The 13,894-nt window shown below is 43.4% G+C and overlaps 1 protein-coding gene across 1 annotated transcript in view; it reads right to left on the bottom strand.

Annotated features, from left to right (window-relative positions):
• LOC137533588 (alpha-actinin-1) overlaps positions 1-13,894 on the bottom strand; it is a 180,110-nt gene that overhangs the window by 59,092 nt on the left and 107,124 nt on the right. Inside the window, exon 8 of the mRNA XM_068254944.1 lies at positions 8,916-9,001. Coding sequence (XP_068111045.1) covers positions 8,916-9,001 — 86 coding nt within the window. The remainder of the gene's footprint in view (positions 1-8,915; positions 9,002-13,894) is intronic.

Here is a 13,894-nt window from a genome sequence, read left to right as displayed (position 1 = left end):
ATTATACAGCAATGTTCAGAAAAACTGTATATCTTTACCCTCTTCCATGAGTTCTGACTTCTAACTTAAACATTTGCTAAACACAAAGGGTTTATTAAAGTAAAAAGAAACAATGAAACAGCCTTGTTCACACTGGGGACATTGCTGTACGCTTTCCAAAGTGCATGGAGCTGTGCGCTTTGCTGGGTACAGCTTTTTCCATTGATTCTAATGTACCACGGTCACATCTATGCACTTTGTTACTGTCTGAGAAACGTGGTGTTGCACGTATTTCTGTGCGTTGCGCTGTGAAGCGCATAGCAATGCAAGTAAATGGGTGCTTTTTTTAGCGCATAGAAATGCGCTTTGGAGATGCATTTTTTTTTACCCCCTTTAAAAAAACCATTTTCAAATGAAAACAAATCTTTTGCTTTTTTGATGTAGCAGTTGTCAAACATGCTTAACAAAAACGCGTTCAAGCGCATGTAAAACGCATGGGTCAGTTTTTAAAGAAAAAGCACACCACAACACACCAAAATGCATTATGAAATGTGCATCAACCCCATGCGTTTTTTATCATGCGCTTAAATAGGTTTCTGAATTCACCCCATGTGAACGAGGCCTGAACATGTTTCTGAACGTACCCAATGTAAACGAGCCCTGGGTTGGTTTCTGAACGCACCCAATGTAAACGAGCCCTGGGTTGGTTTCTGAACGCACCCAATGTGAACGAGGCCTGGGTTGGTTTCTGAACGCACCCAATGTGAACGAGGCCTGAATATGTTTCTGAACTCACCAAATGTGAATGAGGCTTGAACATGTTTCTGAACGCACCCAAAGTGAACGAGGCCTGAATAGGTTTATGAACGCACCCCATGTGAATGAGGCCTGAGTAGGTTTCTGAACTCACCCCATGTGATTATGTTTCTGAACACACCCAATGTGAACGAATGTGTGTCTGAATGCACCCAATGTGAACTAGGCCAAAGTATGTGTCTGAACGCACACAATGTGAATGAGGCCAGAGTATGTTTCTGAACGCACCCTATAATTAGGTTCTAGCATGGTGATGTACAGTATTACAGTAATAAAATAAAAACAAAATCTGCAAACCATAACAGATTTCTCTTTGCTCATAAGGGCTTCACATTATCAGACACAGATAAGGCCCTCGCCCCAGTGGTCTTTCAGCACTACACAATCTGTTTTGGGTAAAGTTGCTCTGCGCAGTTTTGTAATTTATGCCAGGTGGTAACAAACACAGAACACAACAACACGACAACAATAGTATAACGTCACATGAGCAAATATGGACAAAAGGCAATTGCTGGAATCCCAGTCATTTCACCCACGCTCCTAAAATGAATAAAACATGAATGTGCAATCCAGAGCAATCAAACATTGAAGGGTGTCTAAAGAATTCATTTCTACACACGCTAGAAGAAAAATCAGGATCGTTATTCACATTACCATATAAAGTGAGAAAAATATCTTATGAATATCACAACGCATCACTAAACATACTCCGCCATCAACAAGTGATACTTTTTTTTTAAAGGGAAATTCCACATTTGGAGCAGGGGAAACACAATTCACTTATTTCAGCTGTTTACATCACAAGGATTGAGCATTAAACTTATTACAGCTGGCTTACATAGTTATGTTTTTTTGTATCTAAAAAAAAGCAGTCATCTCATACTGTGTATAAGAAGGGAGTACCAAAGGTTAATGCTACCGGGCAGATTATTACAGGATTTGATAAGTCACAAGGGCTCCGGCTCAGTGCAACTACCAAGTTGAGCTTCTTTGCATCCACTATGAAGCACAGGTGGCCTATAAAGGGGACCTGAAGCGAGAGACATACAGAGGCTGCCATATTTATTTACTTTTAAACTAGTTGCCTGGCAGTCCAGATAATCATTCTGGCATGTGTAGTGTCTAAATAACACCCCTGAAACAAGCATGTAGCTAATCTTCTCAGATTTGTGTCATCTGAACTGCATGCATATTTAGGGTCTATAGGTGCATCCACACATGTGATTAATGTCGCCTCTTGTGGATCAGGAGCTGATCCTCATGGGGGGACATCACTGGGGCGGGGTGCACAGAGCTGTGTAAGCTCTGTAGGTGACAATGCGCCATGTTGCTATGCAGGGGGGCGACAGTCAGAGCGCCGCATGTGTGATGTCAAACAGCAGGATGGGGGAGGGGAGAAAAAAATAGAATCAGCCATTGCTGGGGGTGGGCAGATCTGCCGGACTAATCGCTTGCGAATCACGGGTCCGGAGCGGTTGTACACATGCCTGATTATTGGGTGAAGTGGTCTTTATCGCTCGTCTCACTTGACTGAGGTGTGTGTATGAGCCTTATGGCTAAAAGATCTGCAGGCAGCTAGGCAATTTGCATTGTTTAAAATGAAATAAATAGGTCAGCCTCTACATCCCTCTCATGTCAGGTTCCCTTTAAGGTGAAATCTCATGGTCAATCTGTGCTCCAAACTGGTTGCTATGAAACCTTACCGCTATGCTAATAAAAGCCTACGGGTGCTTTCATACAGCATGCGGTGCAGTGCACCAGAAGTCCCCGACCTAACGCGAGTGCACACAGCTGAACGACCTCTGTGACGACCTGCAGTGGACCAGAAGTCATGTAAGTCTATGTCCATGCAGGGATTTAAAAAAAAAAAAGCAGTACGGTCGCGGAAGCATATTTTTCACAATACACTTCTGTGCACTTTTGTATTGCCGAAACAGGAAGTGACCGCGAACGAGTGTCACTTCCTGTTTGGAACTCGGCCAGAAGGGGATTACCACATATTAACGCGGACCCCCGAATGTATGCACACTACTGGTAATAAATAACAGGTAACTAAAAAATGGAGGACAATATTTGGATGGTAATGACATTTTTCTAAAATGTAGAAAACCAAAAAATGTCCACAGCTGAATTTCCTGTTCACTGCTTTATAAATAGGTCCTGTAGAACATTTTATGAATAGATCCATATGCCAGCCATATATGAATACCATGGAAGGGGATTATTGCCTAAGCATGGAGGTTATGGTAAGGTATAGGAGGTTTAGTGTTAGGAGACAGGGAAAGGGGAGGTTTGTTTGAAGTGCAGATAAAGGTGATGGCTGCACCATCGCTAAGCTGGTAATACAATATTGGCAGGCCCGGATTTACATCACAGGAGCCTATAGGCACAGATATCCTGGCACACTAAACTTCGCCCTCCAGGAACCCACAAACCCCCACTGAACTGCACCGCAAGTGTGCTGGCTGACCCAGCTGCCACTCCTCTGTTACCTGTCATAGGTAGCTACAGGTGCCCCTTAGCATTAGGTAGCCAGACGTACCTTCAGTATTAAGTAGTTAGTGGTGCCCCAACTAACTGGGGATGTTGTCAGTGGAATGCTGAGAGCCATGTGACTAAACTCTCATTTACCTTCTGCTCAGGACTCAGCATAGGGAAGGAGAGAGGCACTGGGGGAAGGGAGTGAGACGCCCCTCAGTCATCAGGAGCCTGTAGGCACGTGCCTACAGTGCCTTATGTTAAATCCGGCCCTGAATATTGGTAACCGCACATTAACAATATTGTTCCTGCTGTCATCAGCTGGAGCCCAAATAACAGGCAGATTATCAGTATGTACTTTCATTAACATGATCTAATGTGTGTAATAAATGGGGCATGACCTCTGTTCAAATCAACAAGCTTGTGATATCTGTGCCATTAAGTCTGAAGCTTCCAGGAATGACAGAAGATCATTCCCAGAATAGAGAACTTGGCTTTGTCCAAACTAAGCAGGCATCTCCCAAAGGAAAGTACCTACATTTTATGTATACAAGTTTTAGGAACCAAAAGTTTTTTTTGATTCCTATGACCTTAATTTCAAATCCTGCTAACATATGGTGGCTAATTGTATTAATATGTAACAGTGTAAAGGCCCATACTCACGGGCGAGAAATGTGGCCTGTCGCCAGCACACGTGAGCGTGTGGGCGACAGCTTCTCGCCAGGTCCCTCCGCGTACACACGCGGAAGAGGGACCAGCGGCAAGGCGGAAGCTGTCGCTGACGTTCCTCCCCCCCCCCGCCGGAAGCTCCATGTACCTACATGGAGGTTGCTGTCGCTAGTCCGCGTACTCACGCGGACTAGCGACAGTTGCGGCGGGGGGGCAGCGGCGACTGTCGCAATGCGATTGAAAGTTTCAATCGCCTGGCGACATAAGCGACGGGCGACAGTTCGGGGTGCGCGCGCGTGCGGCGGCCCATACTCACGGGCGACCTGTCGCCGCAACACGCGCGCGCCGCGTGTTGCGGCGACAAATGTCACTCGTGAGTATGGGCCTTTAGGAAATAATTGGGTTCTGAAGAAAGATAAACTCAATGTAATATGAAGAAACTAGTAAACCAAAAAGTACTCAACAGAAAGCTCTGATTTAACAGAAACTAAGTTTACACATATGTATAGAAAAGAAATTAAGTCAATCGAGATAAAACACTAAAGCAGTAGTGCTCTGTACCAATTGCTACCAGGACCCAAAGAGTAGCAGCACACCACAGGCCAAATGAGACCCACACACTAGTCAGCATCTCCTAAAATGGGGGAATATTTAGTACTAGGGGGAGTATTTAGTATAAATGGGGGAGAATTAAGTATAAATGGCAGAGTATTAAGTATAAATGGCAGAGTATTAAGTATAAATGGCAGAGTATTTTGTATAAATGGCAGAGTATTTTGTATAAATGGCAGAGTATTTTGTATAAATGGCAGAGTATTTTGTATAAATGGGGGAGTATTTTGTATAAATGGGGGAGTATTTTGTATAAATGGGGGAGTATTTTGTATAAATGGGGGAGTATTACCGTAAGTATAAATCGGAGAGTATTAAGTATAAATGGGAGAGTATTTAGTATAGGGGGGGGGGGGGGGAAGTATTTTGTATAAATGGCGGAGTATTAAGTATAAATGGGGGAGTATTTTGTATAAATGGGGGAGTATTTTGTATAAATGGGGGAGTATTTTGTATAAATGGGGGAGATGGGGGAGTATTTTGTATAAATGGGGGAGTATTTTGTATAAATGGGGGAGTATTTTGTATAAATCGGAGAGTATTAAGTATAAATGGGGGAGTATTTAGTATAGGGGGGGGGGAGTATTTAGTATAAGGGGGGGGGGAGTACTTTGTATAAATGGCTGAGTATTTTGTATAAATGGCGGAGTATTTTGTATAAATGGGAGAGTATTTTGTATAAATGGGGGAGTATTTTGTATAAATCGGAGAGTATTTTGTATAAATGGGGGAGTATTTTGTATAAATGGGAGAGTATTTTGTATAAATGGGGGAGTATTTTGTATAAATCGGAGAGTATTAAGTATAAATGGGGGAGTATTTAGTATAAGGGGGGGGGGGGGGGAGTATTTAGTATAAGGGGGGGGGGGAGTACTTTGTATAAATGGCTGAGTATTTTGTATAAATGGGGGAGTATTTTGTATAAATGGGGGAGATGGGGGAGTATTTTGTATAAATGGGGGAGTATTTTGTATAAATGGGGGAGTATTTTGTATAAATGGGGGAGTATTTTGTATAAATGGGGGAGTATTTTGTATAAATTGGAGAGTATTAAGCATAAATGGGAGAGTATTTAGTATAGGGGGGGGGGGGGGGAGTATTTTGTATAAATGGCGGAGTATTTTGTATAAATGGGGGAGTATTTTGTATAAATGGGGGAGTATTTTGTATAAATGGGGGAGTATTTTGTATAAATGGGGGAGTATTTTGTATAAATGGGGGAGTATTTTGTATAAATGGGGGAGTATTAAGTATAAATGGGGGAGTATTAAGTATAAATGGGGGAGTATTTAGTATAGGGGGGGGAGGGGAGTATTTAGTATAAGGGGGGGGGGAGTATTTTGTATAAATGGCTGAGTATTTTGTATAAATGGCGGAGTATTTTGTATAAATGGCGGGGTATTAAGGGGGGAGTATTAAGTATAAATCGGAGAGTATTAAGTATAAATCGGAGAGTATTAAGTATAAATCGGAGAGTATTAAGTATAAATCGGAGAGTATTAAGTATAAATGGCTGAGAATTAAGTATAAATGGCTGAGAATTAAGTATAAATGGCTGAGAATTAAGTATAAATGGCTGAGAATTAGGTATAAATGGCTGAGAATTAAGTATAAATGGCTGAGAATTAAGTATAAATGGTGGAGTATTAAGTATAAGGGGGGAGTATTAAGTATAAGGGGGAGTATTAAGTATAAGGGGGGAGTATTAAGTATAAGGGGGGAGTATTAAGTATAAGGGGGGAGTATTAAGTATAAGGGGGGAGTATTAAGTATAAATGGGGGAGTATTTAGTATAAATGGGAGAGTATTTAGTATATTATTTAGTATATACTATTAAGTATAAATGGGGGAGTATTAAGTATCAATGGGGGAGTATTAAGTATCAATGGGGGAGTATTTAGTATAGGGGGGGGAGTAGTATTTAGTATAGGGGGGGGGGAGTATTTAGTATAAATGGCTGAGTATTTAGTATCAATGGCTGAGTATTTAGTATCAATGGGGGAGTATTTAGTATCAATGGGGGAGTATTTAGTATCAATGGGGGAGTATTTAGTATCAATGGGGGAGTACTAAGTATCAATGGGGGAGTACTAAGTATAAATGGGGGAGTACTTAGTATAAGGGGGGGGAGGGTATTTAGTATAAGGGGGATGGAGTATTTAGTATAAATGGCTGAGTATTGAGTATAAATGGGGGAGTATTAATCCCTCCCACTCCAGCCGTCACACACTGATTGCTATTAGGCCCCCAACACTCTAGTTATCTGGCTTGCAGTCTCTGCCATGTATCCCTTTTTTTTATTTCTCTGCTTCAAACACAATAGTGGAATGAAAGCTGAGTGAATTGTGCGCCCCCTCCTACACTGCGCCCTGAGGCTGGCGCCTCTCTCGCCTCTACCTCGGCCCAGCCTTGCCTATGAGTGACAGGAGGATAAGTCTCCTAAACTCTTCCTGCTTATATGGATACTAGTGGCTTCATAATTTAGAATCTTCATTGCAATGCTCAGCCACATATCAGGGACACAAGGACAGGGCATTGTACCATTAGTCAGCAGTTAAGCATTGCACTTATAGCTATGGAGGTCTGTGGTACAGGCAGTCACTTTGAAAGGAAGTGAATCAAAACCATCAAGCACAGAGGTATTGTACTACAGGATCAGTTGCCAGAGGTGATTGCCACATATGTTTAAATGGGAAGCACAACACAGCCAAGCCAAACCTACCTTGGCACTAGACTACCAAACACTGAGGTAACACAGTGGTGTAATCTCATCCCCATTACTTCCAACCATTGATTTTGGAGCATACATTGGTCATTCTCTGCGCCTGCAATCTTGCCGTTGGATCTCTACATTAGGTAATTAATTTGGAGCTCTCTTGTTATTTGGGTGGGCTGGGGTTAGTATTCGGTGCAGGAGCCAGAGGGAAGGTGGGGCATTGCTAGGACAGAAGGGAGAATGTGTGTGGGGGAAGTAGTACGCCATGGAGCGGGAATCAGAGCACAAATTCATACATACTGGAAATTGGATGGAGAGGCTAACCAGATACTTCAAATCAATTTGTTTTACATCAGGCAATCTAGAATCTAAAGCAGGGAACACATTTGCTGGAATCGGGGGCGTTTTGCCACGAACAACAAAACACACATATCTAACACTGGCCATTGAAGTCAATGGCCACGTTTAGGAAATGCCTTCTTTAAACAGAAGGTATTTGCATTACTTCAGATTTAAATGTGTAACTGTGGTTACCCATAATGCACCACTGCTGAATATGCAAATTATCTCATTCAGCAGTAGTGCATTGTGGGTAACCACAGTTACACACTTGTATCTGAATTATTGCACATACCTTCAGTTGGAGGAAGGCAAATCACACTAAGCATTGCTTTTTTAGTTGGAGGGCTTTCCGGTCTCTTTTGGTCCCCTATACTTTCCTAATGGTTTTGGGTCACCCCGAGCTGCTTGGGTAGTCTGTTTAGGAAATGCACGGCATTAGTATTCGTGATTTTAAATAGCACAGCATTCGGCTTCATCCAAAAAGTCATGGAATGAACGTGAAAAATCACATGCAGGATACGCAATTACAGGTACACTACGATGGAGACCTGGGAGTCATGGGGAAAAAGACCTAGCCAGTATCTTTCAGACAGATAAAACAAGCTGCCTACCTACTGACAAAAAAAAAAAAAAGATAACATTTTTGTCTGAAATTTGGGTTCTAAAAAGGTTTCACACAGACACTGGGTCCTCTTATACGTGTCCGGTGAGGGAGTGGTGGGATTCAGAACAGTCACACAGCACCATAGCGGAAAAGTTGCATCGCGCATTATACCCGCAGTGTGGCTGAAGGGGGGGGGGGGAATAAAAAATTAACACGCAACTTCCAGGAGTCGCAGGGTAATGCACGGCAACTTGTGCGTTACTCTCGCGGCGCCCAGAGCACTTCTGTCAATGCGCTGCAGATTGTGTTATGTCTCAGACTTTAATGCCCACTGTGACAAGCTGCGGCGGGGCAGAGTACCGCAACGTGACGTGACGCAGTACATGTTAAAGGGCCCGAATGACTAAATTTATACTATTCTAGTCAAATAGGAGAGGAAAAAACATTTGCCTAGTAACATCTCTTTATTAGTTTAGGGCTGAGAAGTGCTGGCACCTTACATTCAGCAAACTAGGAGGGTATGTGACATGCTGGAGCACTATGCAGGAAGGAGATCACTGGCACTCTGTCACAATCCTGAACACCTGCCAAACAAAACAATGAGCATCCTGATTCTAAAACAGAGAAAAGGAGGAGAGACGTGCACATTAGCGACAGGAACAAAGTGCTGGCTATATACAGCTTGGAACCCTGGGATACCTTCTGGGCTCCTGAAAAGGCATGATAGAAGCTAGAAACGTAGGTCATGATGGCCTTCTCATCAGGGCGAGCAGTCCCAACAATGTCTGTCAAGAAAAGGTTTAAAGCATGTTGATATCATAAATGAAATGGAGACAGACACAGCACAAAATGCACACAGTGATGCAGACAGTGATAGTGAATGGAACATACAGTATATCCAACAACATCTCAAATAAACCAAACTCACATGTTATCAAAACAAGCTTCATGTTAATTCACTAGAGGACCAAAACAGGGTTTTAGAATTTCAGTACAATTAAAAATAAGAAAGCAAACAATATAAATAAAAGCAAAATATATATTTACAGGCAATGCATTGTCCATTTGCGTTACCAAATATGAATGATCTAAAAAATTAAACAGGTTTTAGACTAGAGTAACTAAAACATGGGAGGTGAATTATTGATCTATACATAATGTAATCAGTAGGAGGTATGCACATCGACAGTTCACAACAACCACCCCTACTTTGTGGCACAATCCACTTTGCACACAGGGTCATATGAAATGAGCCAGCATGACAATGCTGACTGACATCAGGTAGAAAATTCATATCAGTTTTGTATCTGAATTATCTGCTGTCTACATAAAGGATATACATCAGTCATTACTCTATAATGGCTCCCGCGATTGTGTCTCTGGGACCTTCATGGAGCTTTGCGGTTTCTGATCACTGCAGGCAACAGTTTTTCTGCGTCTGGTACGTACCTTAATGGACAGCTATTGCAAAAATTCTACAATTAAAATACATACATATAAAAGCAAGAAGTTTTAATTCTTGCTTTTACTGATGGCTAACACGGTACAATACCCTACTGCTACTACATACATATAAAATGTACATTTCTCCCAGAGTAACGTGTTATAAATTACATTTCCACTATGTTGCTATCACTTAAAGTAGGTAGTAAAAAGCTGACAGATATGATAGATTTAGGACTAAATTCTTCAACAGAATCTATCCAGTGAGCATGCTTTTTAGTTCCAATCAACCCTGTTAAAAAGACTCTGAAGCCACTTAAAAAATGGCTTTTTGCCTTTTATTTATGTTAGGCATGTTTGCCCCTGTTAATACGCCACTATCCCGCAGCAGGACGAGGGTTTTTTTTACGCCCGCCCCCATAACCCCTGTGCAAAATCCACAACTTTCTTGGTCATGGATTTTGCTGCCCAGGGAGGCAGAGCTTTTGGGAGACAGAGCTTTTGGCTGCAGCTCTGCCTCCATGAGCGTCAATCAGCGCGTATCTCCGCCTCTCCCCCGCCCCTCTCAGTGAAGGAAGACAGAGGGGCGGGGAGAGGCGGCGATCTGCGCTGATAGACACGTGTAGAAGCAGAGCTGCAGCCAAAAGCTCTGCCTCTTACGGAAGCGCTCCCCGCAGTTTGCCCCAGGGGATTTGGGGGGTAAAAACCCTTGTTATGCCGTGTGATAGATGCGTTTCAACAGGGGCAAACATGCCTAACATAAATAAAAGGTAAAAAGCAGTTTTTAAACTGGCTTCAGACTCTCTTTAAAGCGGAACTGTAGATATAAAATAAACACATTGTTTCACTTACCTAGGGCTTCCCCAAGCCCCCAGCAGCCGTCCTGTCCCGCGACGCTCCTCAACGACTCTCCGTTCTCCCGCGGCCAGCTACTTTGGGTTCTGCCGTTGGGCCACTGCGCGGCTCTGACCACGCGTATCCTTTCTTCGCGTTCCCCGCTATTGCAGAGTTACTAGTCGAGGTACGGGATGGATCGCCGGTGAGAGAGCGGAGGCTCAGGCAGGACCGGCGCGGGACAGGACAGCTGCTGGGGGCTTGGGGAAGCCCCAGGTAAGTGAAACAAATGTGTTTATTTTAGATCTAAAGTTCCGCTTTAACCTAGGGGGAGTGCTTAGGTAGTAAACCTTTAACCATATACCACAACCTAATGCTCTCACGATTGTATATGTTCCTTTATAAAGCAAAATGTATATTAAAAAAAACCCAAAAAACCCTTGAGACCTATTTTGGACGTGTCTACATCATTATAGGAGAATCTCACTTTTACCTTTATTATTTACAAAAGCACTCATTGAATTGATATTTGAAAAGAGGGCACCCAGCTTGTTTGCACACTATTTTAACAGTTGGACTGAGCAACTACAGTTTAGTAAGTACTTTCGTAAATAAATTGAAAATTCCCTCATAAGGAGATGGACTAGTCTAAAACTGACAGACCTAACAAAATTTCAGTGACAGCCACATAGGGAAAAAAGTAATTTATTGTAGAAGAAATGTGCATTTATATGTACGCATTTCAAATGTTACAATTTTTTGTGATAGTTGTCCTTTAAAGTGAACCGGAGCGAAAGCTTGGGTCGAAAAGAAAATACTTAGGGCTGGTTCACACGGGCGTCTGCTGAGCTTTTGCTTGGCATTGCGTTCAAACGCCAGCGTTTAAAAGCTAGCTTTTGAAAGCTTTTGAAAAGCGTTCAAGGCTAGCAGTTCTGGTCTCTGCTATTGTTTCCTCGTTTCTAAGTCGCCCCCTTGCTAAACTATAATAAAAAAAGTGTTTTATCTGTTACCATCTCTAGTCAATCTTGAAGATATTTTGACACCTCTTGCCTGGGCAGGAAATGAAGATAGTTCTCACAAAGGTGGAAAAAAGAGGTTCGAAACCCTTAATAAACTATCCAGGACCGAACGTTAAACATTTTTTTCCTGGAATTGGGTTTTAAGATTTATTTTTTTAAGCAGTGAAAATAATTGTAAAAATCACTATATTTTCCCTTTAATTAAGTGAGCGTGAAAGAAATGCGCCAGCCAAAGACAACAAGTTAATTTTATTGGCTACTGGGTTGAGGCGTCAAACTACTGCAATAAGCAAAACATGAATCAGTGTAGAGTGAAGAACTGATGACTACAGAATTCGTAATTGGCAGGACAGCACTTGGCAGCAAGCGGATTATTTTGCAACCACTCTTGGCCACCACAGCTGCGCTCACAGCAATATCCGTCAGGCTGTTATCCTGTTACAATAATTACTTCACATTTTTTCTGCACAAACTGTCCAGATGTTATACTATAGCGCCATGTCACACAATGACAATACACAAGAAACCGTTGTGGCTACAAGCTGGTCGAGGCATCCTCGCCATCTTCACTCTCTCTGGAAATGGAAGCTATGAGAGCAAATGAAAGCAACTAGCTGTTGATCAAACTGATTAACTGGCAATACACAGAGGAGCGTTCTTCTTTAACTCACCTGCCTGTCCATGCCTCAGAGATTCCTCTTTAGCTTGTCTCTTGCAGACTCATCTTTATGACACCCTCTACTGGCGCCTCTCATGACATGCACCACTGCATGAGTCATAAAGATAAGACTGCAAGAGACGAGGAAGCCCCATGGCACAGACGGCATGGTGAGTTAAAGAAGCGCGCTCCGTAGTACACCACTATGCATACTGTGAGAGCAGCAATCAGATCAGCACACAGCTGATATTTACATGCCAAAAAGGTACCGCTACAAGACTGGCAATCGCATGCAGACTGAATTTATGGTAAAGCACGCTAGATCCTGGAAAGATACGGTGCTCACCACCCAGGAGAAGCAATATCCAAAGTGTGGAGAAGTAAAGCAGGTCAGGCACCGGTTGTAATTATCCAGTGTTAGTTTAAACCAGCACGGTACAAAAGGTTATTTACAGTTTTACAAGGTGAAAGGGCTGGCCTAACAGAGGCCAAAAGGAGAAGCAGGGAGACCGGCGTAACGGCTGTTAGGCTGGCCCTTTCACCTCACTGTATGTAACCTTTTGTACCTTGCTGGATTAACTACCTGCCGACCGCTCCACGCCAATTGAACTCGGCGGCAGCCTCAGGACCACTCCAGGCCAATCGGCGTGAATGGCTTCTTATGGGGCTTGCAGGAGAGCGTGCGTGTTGATGCGCTCGCATCTCCGCTCGAATAACAGAGCTCCGATCCAATTGCCGCTGGGAGACTTAGACAGTGAAACCGCCGTCTAATAACCATGTACAGCGCTGCGATCTACAGCAGCGCTGTACTGGGGACAGCCGGGGGACACAGGACCGATCCGCCGTGATAGGCTGAATCCCTGCAAAAATATTTGCAAAAAAATAAAAATAAACATTGGGGGAGCGATCAGACCCCACCAACAGAGCTTTCTGGGAAAAGGGTGGAGGGGGAATGGGGGGGAAATCACTTGTGTGCTGAGTTGTGCGGCCCTGCAGCGAGCCCTCAAAGCTGCAGTGGCCCATTTAGTAAAAAATGGCCTGGTCACTAGGGTGGTTTAACACCGTGGTCCTCAAGTGGTTAAACTAACACTGGATAATTGCAACCAGTGCCCGACCTGTTTTACTTCTCCACACTTTTGATACTTACATGCCGCTCCGCTCTGGTGAGTGGACGGGGACACAACCATTGCTACATTTGCGACCAAACCACATTGCCTATGCTGGGGCACTCGCTGGGACAAAGCAAACAAGTACATGCCACTCTGCTCTGGCAGGGGGGCAGGGACACAGCCATGGCTAAATTTGTGACCAAACCACACTGCACATGCCAGGGGCTGGGACAAAGCTAACAATTAGACAGGGAACACACTTGACTTTCAGTTTTCCGCGCGCGTTTTCCTGCATACTTTTTCTGCATATCAAGTGTGTTTTCATGCAGGAAAACGCACACGTTTTTTCACAGCAGCTGATGTAAATGATAGAGGAAACTGCCAAAATGTGCAGAATCAGGATGGAGAATGTCAGTTTTTTTTCTGCGTGCGAACAACACAGTAAGTGTGTACTAGCCCATTGATTAACATGAGTTCTCAGTTTTTCTGTGCAGAAAACGCGCACGAAAACAGTCAAGTGTGTTCCCTGCCTTACAGGCTGCTCCGCTATGGCGGGGGGCCGGGGTCACTGCAAATGTTGGGGGGCGCTCAGGTAGGGACACAGCTGAAGACGCT

The sequence above is a fragment of the Hyperolius riggenbachi genome, chromosome 9 (assembly GCF_040937935.1).
Source record: "Hyperolius riggenbachi isolate aHypRig1 chromosome 9, aHypRig1.pri, whole genome shotgun sequence".
NCBI lineage: Eukaryota > Metazoa > Chordata > Amphibia > Anura > Hyperoliidae > Hyperolius > Hyperolius riggenbachi.
Note: the sequence above shows the minus strand (reverse complement) of the source record. Positions and strands in the feature narration are given on the sequence as shown.